Source organism: Ambystoma mexicanum, chromosome 4p (assembly GCF_040938575.1).
Source record: "Ambystoma mexicanum isolate Mex_15411 chromosome 4p, UKY_AmexF1_1, whole genome shotgun sequence".
NCBI lineage: Eukaryota > Metazoa > Chordata > Amphibia > Caudata > Ambystomatidae > Ambystoma > Ambystoma mexicanum.
Window position 1 is genome coordinate 683,291,931 of NC_090927.1, and position 10,078 is coordinate 683,302,008.

Genomic DNA, 10,078 nt, shown 5'->3' on the forward strand with positions numbered 1-10,078 from the left:
GTACCCAGATTCCAGAGACCCCGTTATGTAATAGGCGTTAGGGCGGTGTGTTGAGTAGTCCTTACCACCCACCACATACAGGCATGGATGTCATTTGGGGGTCGCCAGGGGTCGCATCTGCGACCCCTAAAAAAATAGGCATAAGCTCCTGGGCTGTGGCCAGCACCATGTGGCTAACCGTTTCTGAAGTGGCTGGCTTTGTTGTTCAGGCATCTTAAAAAAAAGAGGGGGTTCCACAAGAGTAACACTTTGAGCAGTGGCCCTAAATAAGAAAGAATAGGAATAACAAATATTTTGTCTTTCTGGAATTCTATACGATAATTGCTAGACTCATTAAAGGTTCATTTCAGGCACACTTCAGGGGGTGAGCCACTGATGTAGTCTGTTCTTAAACACCTCAACTCACCCTTTCCTCCTGCTGAGGTCGATAAATGAGTACCAACACAGGTTGGGTGATATTGCATGTATATTTGTTCTATATAAAACGCTTAACACATCATTATCATTTGGCCTTGGACATCTGCTTGCATTCGCAGTAATTTGGTAATATGGGCCTATACACACTGATATTAACGATATATATGGTGGTCCATTCTTGTATGAAATGTATGTCACATTATAATGATATCGTAACCATATTTTGCGTACTGTACTTAGGAACAATGCTATGCGATGTCACTTTTTATTTTGTCAAGGGTTGAAAGGTTGTGTTTCATCTCTCCCCATGATGTCACTTGCGGGTGGGGGTCAAATGACATCATGTCCTGTGGTGTCATCGGAGTTCAAGGGTCATGTGATGTCACTTCCACTACCCCTGGCATCTTGGTAAAATGATGTCTCTGCTTACACGTGGCGGTACTGCCGTGAGGTTTCTAGCCGGAAGGGTCTCACCATTCTGGAATGTGGCTGTGCTGCCCTCTTTGTTCAGCCGAGCCCAACTGCCACACTTGTCCGTGGGCCTTAATGCGAATCCCCTGCTTAGCAAAACGCATGAGGACCGTTCGTACCTGTCAAATAGTCTGGCTTTCTGTCCACATCCCCGTGGCAGAATACTTTTTTCTGGCATAGCCCCGCATATTGATCTATTGTAATAGGTGTCTGTGATGTCAGTGTGGAAGTCTGGGGGTGTGCATGTAAAGGACATTTTAGGAGTGGCCGTTGGAGAAGTCGTGCTGGGCTGGCAGGGTGTGGGTGGCCAGTGAACCTGTATGTGTCATCGGGAGGAACTGCCGAAATTACCCTGGGTGTCAGGAACGTCATGTAAAAGCCTACCTGCACACTGCAGTGTGGATCCAGTGTCTTCCATACAAACGATGCCGTTTTGCAAGAGGCAGTTACAAGACTGCAGAATGTTAACATTAGTTGACCCTACTCCTCCCCTCCTTAGCACCCCCTCTCCCCACGCTCCTACTCGCTCCAGCTTCCTCTGCTATTCCCTCAGCCTACTTGTAACCCCCTGGGTGTGTCCCCGTGTACAGTGCCCCGTTGCTTCCCAGCCAAGCGTGCACTTTATAAGTGCCAGACCTACAAAGATACACAAATGTGTACAAGAAGAAAGAGGTTGTGTGCTTGGGCACAAGGTTCTCAAGACATCAGTCGAAATATGACCATCTCCAATACAAGGTTCCAAAGGTTTCATAATCTAGGTTTAAGATGCTGAATATCTCAAGCCTGCGATACTCACAACACTGGCCCGTTATCCTTCCTCTCCTCAGCTAGGTTTGGCAAAGCATCCCTTTTGGAGGTCAGGAACACAGTGCCCTGCTCTGCTAGCATGCAGAAACCATTCTTTGAGGGCACTCATGGACTGTTTACATGGGTGTATTTAGTTTCCTGGCAAGCGTTCTGAAGCCATACATAATCTCCTCTTTTCTGACGTATGGTACCTGGCACTTATTTTGGCTGCCAGGAAGTCATTTGGGGAATCGTTGTCTGAAGAACTGTTCAAGATGAAACGGGTCTGTGTGTACAATGTCGGGCACAGTTAGGTTGGTGTGGCTATATCTCAAAACTGTAGAATGTGTATAACAGCTGTAATCTGCGTCGGGTGGCAATAATGTCTTTATTTTATGTTATGGTGTTTGATATTTGTTTAACGCCTACTGCCATTGTTATGGCATTGAAGCGCTTACTGCCCCACTTGGACGTGCAGTTTTGTTATTTTGGCTATGATGATATGGGGATCTGTTGTGTCTTGTGTCCCCCTTGCACTGCTGTTGTGGGTAATGCAAGCTGGATGGAATGCCTGGTGGAATGCTTGGTGGAAAGCCTGGTGGAATGCTTGAAGGAATGCCTGGTGGAACGCCTGGTGGAATGCTTGAAGGAATGCCTGGTGGAGTGCCTGGTGGAACACCCTGTGGAATGCTTGATGGAATGCCTGGTAGAACGCCTGGTGGCATGCTTGATGGAATGCCTGGTGGAACGCCTGGTGGCATGCTTGATGGAATGCCTGGTGGAACGCCTTGTGGAATGATTGATGGAATGCCTGGTGGAATGCCTGGTGGAACGCCTGGTGGAATGCTTGATGGAATGCCTGGGTGAATGCCTGGTGGCATGCTTGATGGAATGCCTGGTGGAACACCCTGTGGTATGCTTGATGGAATGCCTGGTAGAACGCCTGGTAGCATGCTTGATGGAATGCCTGGTGGAATGCCTGGTGGCATGCTTGATGGAATGCCTGGTGGAACGCCTTGTGGAATGATTGATGGAATGCCTGGTGGAATGCCTGGTGGAACACCTGGTGGAATGCTTGATGGAGTTCCTGGTGGAATGCCTGGTGGAACACCCTGTGGAATGCTTGATGGAATGCCTGGTAGAACACCTGGTGGCATGCTTGATGGAATGCCTGGTGGAACGCCTGGTGGCATGCTTGATGGAATGCCTGGTGGAACGCCTTGTAGAATGATTGATGGAATGCCTGGTGGAATGCCTGGTGGAACACCTGGTGGAATGCTTGATGGAGTGCCTGGTGGAATGCCTGGTGGAATGCTTGATGGAATGCCCAGTGGAAGGCCTTGTGGAACGCTTGATGGAATGCCTGGTGGAATGCCTGGTGGAACACCTGGTGGAATGCTTGATGGAATGCCTGGTGGAACGCCTGGTGGCATGCTTGATGGAATGCCTGGTGGAACGCCTGGTGGCATGCTTGATGGAATGCCTGGTGGAATGCCTTGTGGAATGCTTGATGGAGTGCCTGGTGGAACGCCTGGTGGCATGCTTGATGGAATGCCTGGTGGAACACCTGGTGGAATGCTTGATGGAGTTCCTGGTGGAATGCCTGGTGGAACACCCTGTGGAATGCTTGATGGAATGCCTGGTAGAACACCTGGTGGCATGCTTGATGGAATGCCTGGTGGAACGCCTGGTGGCATGCTTGATGGAATGCCTGGTGGAACGCCTTGTAGAATGATTGATGGAATGCCTGGTGGAATGCTTGATGGAATGCCTGGTAGAACACCTGGTGGCATGCTTGATGGAATGCCTGGTGGAATGCCTGGTGGAACACCTGGTGGAATGCTTGATGGAGTGCCTGGTGGAATGCCTGGTGGAATGCTTGATGGAATGCCCAGTGGAAGGCCTTGTGGAACGCTTGATGGAATGCCTGGTGGAATGCCTGGTGGAACGCCTGGTGGAATGCTTGATGGAATGCCTGGTGGAACGCCTGGTGGCATGCTTGATGGAATGCCTGGTGGAACGCCTGGTGGCATGCTTGATGGAATGCCTGGTGGAATGCCTTGTGGAATGCTTGATGGAGTGCCTGGTGGAACGCCTGGTGGCATGCTTGATGGAATGCCTGGTGGAACACCTGGTGGAATGCTTGATGGAGTTCCTGGTGGAATGCCTGGTGGAACACCCTGTGGAATGCTTGATGGAATGCCTGGTAGAACACCTGGTGGCATGCTTGATGGAATGCCTGGTGGAAAGCCTGGTGGCATGCTTGATGGAATGCCTGGTGGAACGCCTTGTAGAATGATTGATGGAATGCCTGGTGGAATGCCTGGTGGAACATCTGGTGGAATGCTTGATGGAGTGCCTGGTGGAATGCCTGGTGGAATGCTTGATGGAATGCCCAGTGGAAGGCCTTGTGGAACGCTTGATGGAATGCCTGGTGGAATGCCTGGTGGCATGCTTGATGGAATGCCTGGTGGAACGCCTGGTGGCATGCTTGATGGAATGCCTGGTGGAATGCCTTGTGGAATGCTTGATGGAGTGCCTGGTGGAACGCCTGGTGGCATGCTTGATGGAATGCCTGGTGGAACGCCTTGTGGAATGATTGATGGAATACCTGATGGAATGCTTGGTGGAACACCTGGTGGAATGCTTGATGGAGTGCCTGGTGGAATGCCTGGTGGAATGCTAGATGGAATGCCTGATGGAAGGCCTTGTGGAACGCCTTGTGGAATGATTGATGGAATGCCTGGTGGAATGCTTGGTGGAACTCCTGGTGGAATGCTTGATGGAATGCCTGGTGGAACGCCTTGTGGAATGATTGATGGAATGCCTGGTGGAATGCCTGGTGGAACACCTGGTGGAATGCTTGATGGAGTGCCTGGTGGAATGCTTGATGGGGTGCCTGGTAGAACGCCTGGTGGCATGCTTGATGGAATGCCCAGTGGAAGGCCTTGTGGAATGCTTGATGGAATGCCTGTTGGAATGCTGATGGGTATAATGTTGATGTGTGAGTGCCCCTGAATGTTCTATGGATTTCTTTTTGAGCCTGTGAGAGTGTGAGCGGTGGGTGTCTCCTTTGTCTTCCCTTATACTTACCTTGTAACTTACCTGCTTGTGTTACCTTGTCAACTGGGACTTAAGTAAAAGAGTTCACTTCCCTACCTGGTGTGCCAGAGTTGCTCTTTACCAACGGCACATCTTTACCGAATCCTCACGTGAATGTGCAGTGCAAGCATTAAAATCACTACACATGATGACGCGCACCCGATGATTGAATCATGCCGGTAGTATTTGTTCTTTAGTCACCAGCCAACACTGTTCAGCTGAGTTTTATTTTTGCAGAAAGGGAAACTTGAAAAGTGTGCTGCCTTCCTGCCAAGGCGCGATTGAGCGCATGACACAATCCCTTATTTTAAGGATGGCTATCTCGTTCACCTTCCATTCCATGACAGAATGAGTTCAAAAGAAACAACATGCATTTTCAAGAAGAAGAATTTCTGAGAACCCAGCGGACGGACGCGATTTCATCACTACTATTACTATTAAGGCAAACCTACATTTCCCGAGCCTCTAAAACGGTGCCCATTTTTAATTCTGCACCCATACCCCTGAAATTAAGTGCATTTAAGCTCAGGTTGCTCCCTAGCGCGCAACAAGCGAGCGCAAAAATTGGACGTATTGTTTTTCGTGAGCCTTTTGTAGGAATGTTCTGTCGTTTAGACTGGAGGCAATTTGGAGTAGAGAAAGACAATAGCGGCGCCTTTAAATCTAAATTGCCATGTTGTGTACCCCTGATCTTTCCTCTTAAATTATTCAAACTATAATTGCTCGGAACATACTTTCCTCTGAAAACGGCAACTTCCCGCAGTTAAGAAACGGAAGGGCGCGCACTTAATTTGACAAACAAATGGTCCATAATTTTCCCTAAATGGCTTTGCAGACACATTCGCTTTTGTATCACCCACTAACAGATACACAATGATCATTTAATTAATGTTAATCTAACCAGCCACCCAGCATCAAGCTTAGTTTAAAAAGCTGTTTGCATCGTTGTGTTAGCACACACTATCCTTGTTCTTTGTCTTGCCTTAAGGACGCAGTATTAAACAACAAGTTTGTTGCACTATGATTTAGTGTCTTTTTTTTATTTTACTGTTATCCTATGTCCTGCACTGGCCATACCCCTTTCCCCTGCACTTTTCCCCTTCCCCTGCACTTGCGGGATCTCAATGTCACTCGGCCTAGTAAGATCGTCGTCTCTATCTTCCCTCTGTTCCCCCTCCCTTACCTCGTCGCGCCTTGAAACACTTGTGTACAGGCGCGTTATAAATGCCATATCATATCATATCACTGCGTTGTTGGTCTCACAACAGGTTGGCCAGTATCTCCCGAACTCTTCTATGAACAGGCAAACCTATGACAAGGTCCAAGCACAGGTCAAAGTTTATTCCTTTGCATATATTGGTAGCATATTGGTAGCTCCTGCAAATGAGTGAAATTGAATGGGATATCTACTGTCAAAATATTAAAATTCTGTGTATAAAGCATCAAATGCGGGTTCTTAATAGTGGCATGCCTTGCAAGTGGTGGATTTGCACTTTAGCAGACAGCCTCATTACGAGCTGAGCGGAACACCACAGGGATACCGCCCAACGCAATTAGCGTTACCGCTACTTGGTCCGGCGCTATTAGTGCCGGATAACAAGTAGTGGTGACACTGTTAATCCCTGTTCCTTTCAGAGTCCATAGGACCCTAGGGGGTATTTTCAACGGAATTAGTGCGCGCTAATAGCACCGTGTGAATTGCGCCCTAAAAATGGGTGTAAAGTTGTGCATTTACCCACATCTCAGAGCTGGGGGTAAATGCTGTCAGACTCTAGATTGGGCAGACCCTTACATGCGGCTGTAATTGCATTACCGCCACATTTAGGGCTACCTCCCGACTCGTTTTTTACTGCTTGTTAAAAACATGAAGGAGGACAGCCGATGTTATGGAGTAACTGCCAAAACCGGCGTTCAGAGTCCAGAGCCACTGGGCATTTGCCCTTAAAACTGAACAACTTTCATTTTCTAGCTGCAGTTGGCAATGTTTATAGCTCACCCAGACATAGAAATAGATTGTTCTTTTACAGAAACAGATCATACATGTCAACCAGAACAATGAGTAGCAAATGAAATGGGGTAGCTGGGCAAACCACCATGGCAAAGCACCAGTTTCCCGGTCACAAAAAATCAACGAATACAAGGCACCAGAATTTAGAAACAGCAACGTGAAGGTCACTGGCAACGCTGCACAACACCTAACAAACACAGAAGACACACACAGAAGTCAGTACAAGGGACCTAGGAGAGCCATGCAGGCCCCCCATACTAGCCTAGTTCAGTCTTTGAGTACACAGGTCTATAAACACACTCCAGATCTCTTCATACTGTTCCTGGTGGCCCAACATCACCACAGTCTCAACATATTCCCTCCCTGATCTTCGACCCTGGGCTTTTAAGGGTCTGCTGTAACCTTAAGATCTCTTTATTGGCCACAGTCAGCGCCCTCGATAGCCTTTGCAAAGGGCCTGCACATTTCCCAGCCCCGGGCCCCAATGGCAGGACCGCCTTCACCTCTGGTGAGCACTAAATTTCACTCCTACCCTTTGCCGAAGACCAGAACTGTTCTATCTATCGTAGACTGAAAAAGGTCACCTACACTTAGACAGTTCCACAGCATAAGGCTCGGTGTTGGATTGCTGTGATTACACCCCTACCATGTATACACATCTAGCAATCCAACACTCTGCATACTGGCACATTCAGGTGCAGCATCCCAGACTAAGCCATCTCACGCAAATTGCGGCTCGCTTCCGACAGCCACTGAAGGAGTGTGACTTTATTGCCTAACTTTAGGTTGGATTATCTCAAGAGATAACCCATCTTGGGTTTCCAAACCAGTGTACACACTTTCATCCCCTGTGTATGAAGTAATATACTCTGCATTATTGTAGCTCTATCCCGCTGCATCGGAGAGATGCCAGAACCCTACTATAGCTGTGGAAATGACAAGGGCTCATTGCCGTACCAGGCATCAATACGGAGGATACCTGCGACCACATATCTTTTCCAGCCTTAACACCATTTAGATATTTACATTTCAGGAATGCCCCATAGGTATATGCCCCCAGGATAGGCAACAGAGCTTAAAATGTCTCCAGGGACCCAGAAAATGGGCCCTCTGAGTCCCACCACACAGCATCTGAGGAGTAACTGCACGCCCGAGTTAACACAACATACCTCACCCGCCAGTTACCTCTGGGTCATCCACTGCCACGTACCACCAGGACAGACATGGCCTGCGCACTGGGCTCCAAATGCATCCCAAAAAGGGGGGCCACGCACCGATAACCACAGACACTCATTCCTACCAATATGCTCACTCTCCACTTCACATCAACAAACAATAGAATGCAGCTTCACCCCTCGATCAATTCGGCCTAGCTGCACACATACCTACATTGCTCATACTACAGCTCAACAGCCCGGTAGAATGCAGCTATACCCCAAGAACATCGGCCTAGCAGCACTCACAATCTCTTACACAAGCCCCACGGCAGCAAGAATGCTGCCTCAGTGACCTCCCTCCCTGCTGCACACATTACACTGCACCAGAATGCAGCCAACCCACGCAAACCACTCTGGCTGCACACATACCAAGTGCACCCAGGCACTATACGCTACACTATTCCCTCCACTGAAACGGACCACGGTCCCCGAGGGGGTTCAACCCACAGCGCTTTGAGATCATACCAATGGTACATGCGGTGCTATACAAATGCACAATGACATAACGTAACATAGCATAGGTGGTGCATTTTTTTATGCAATGTTACCATGCCCCTGGAGATCAATAATTAGATGTCGATGGGGCATAGTGCTTTTTTTTTGTACTCCACCCAGGTTGGTCCCCCTTCAGAGTCCTGTCTCAAGAAATGATACATTGGGTGCAATGTGAACCACTGGTGGTAGCAATCTAACTAGGGAAATTCAAACCCTTTCTATTAAAATCCTTTGTTATCACCGTCAAGCGGCCTGAGGTTTCTTCCCTCAGGAAGAGGGGCTCGATGGACCTGTCGAGGGGAACTATAATTCTTTATGGCCACCACCAGCATGAGCATCTGCAAGACCTATAGCATTTTGACAAACTGCATTTTGCAATTGCATTTCAACTTGCCCCAGATGGAGAAGTGCATTTCCTCCCATCAAAAACAAATCTTTCTCCAACTCCAGGGCCAAACCCTCTAATGTGAAGGTCATTGGGGGTCATTACGACCCTGGCGTTAAGGGTTTAACGGCGCCGTAAAAGCTGTTGGTGCCGTTAAACCCTTAAAGCCTGATTACGAGGTCCCTTTGCGGCTCCCGACCTTAACGGCTGGTCTGGACCAGCCGTTAAAGTAGGGACCCGCAAAGGGACTTCCGAGGTAATTACGGTACCGCAATTTGCCGTACCGTAATTACCGCCTTCCCCAGTCCCATTGAGCCCTATGGGACAAAAATGGGAATGGGGAAGGGCCAATGGTAAATGGGGAATTACCGCCCCGCTAACCTTGGAATGGGGCGGTATTTCCCCATTTACCATTGGCGGACTCATTACAATACCGGCAGCAACCATGGTGCTAATAGCGCCATTGGTTACCACCGGTGTTGTAATGAGGGCCATTATCTTCTTGTGTTCCCTGACAACATGGATGCCAGAGTGTTTAATGCTGGACCATTTAATTCCCAAGTCATGAAAGTGTGCTCTATTACACCTCCCAGAAAGTGTCACATCCTCTGACTTCTCTCATTTATTTATTTTTATTTACATTTCTAAAGCGCGTAAACAGCCCGGAGACATCGAGGCGCTGTTACAATCAGTGGACTTAGTTACATGAGGCATAGAACATACATTTGCATGTGATGAGCTTAGTTACATGAGGCATCAGACATTTTGTAAGTAAACTTTACATGCATGCATTGTAGAAGAGTTTCATATCCGTAGTCAAGGCAGACATAGTGGGAAAAGAGTGTGCAAGAAGTTCATTATTTAAGTGAATAGAAGGGTCTTGATGGCTTTGCGGAAGGCTGTGTTGAGGTTTCTGCTCTGGGAGGGCATTCCATTGTAGGGCTGCCAAGAATGGGAAGCTGGTGCCGCCTGATCATAAGTTAAACTTAGGGCAAACTGTCCTGCAGAATTTTCCCATCACCAGAACCATGTGTAGTCTTGAGACCATTGGATCAGAAAGGAGGACTACCAGGTTGTCTGCATGAAGCAGTCATGAGAGATAACCTGCCAGATGTAATTGATGAGATATGTTTTGTTTATCCAATTGCTGTTCCAAGGGGCTCAATAGCTAGATTGAAAAGGAACAGCAAGGGTGGG

The 10,078-nt window shown here is 48.2% G+C and overlaps 1 protein-coding gene across 1 annotated transcript; it reads left to right on the top strand.

Annotated features, from left to right (window-relative positions):
- Window positions 1-2,625: 2,625 nt before the first annotated feature.
- LOC138452851 (collagen alpha-2(IV) chain-like) lies at window positions 2,626-4,692 on the top strand. The gene has a single exon (XM_069605201.1). The coding sequence runs from the start codon at window positions 2,626-2,628 to the stop codon at window positions 4,690-4,692; it is 2,067 nt and encodes a 688-aa protein (XP_069461302.1).
- The last annotated feature ends 5,386 nt before the right edge of the window (window positions 4,693-10,078 follow it).

Excerpts from the sequence above, each read along its gene's own strand:
- LOC138452851 (XM_069605201.1), top strand. The coding sequence starts at position 2,626 with ATGCTTGATGGAATGCCTGGTGGAATGCCTGGTGGCATGCTTGATGGA.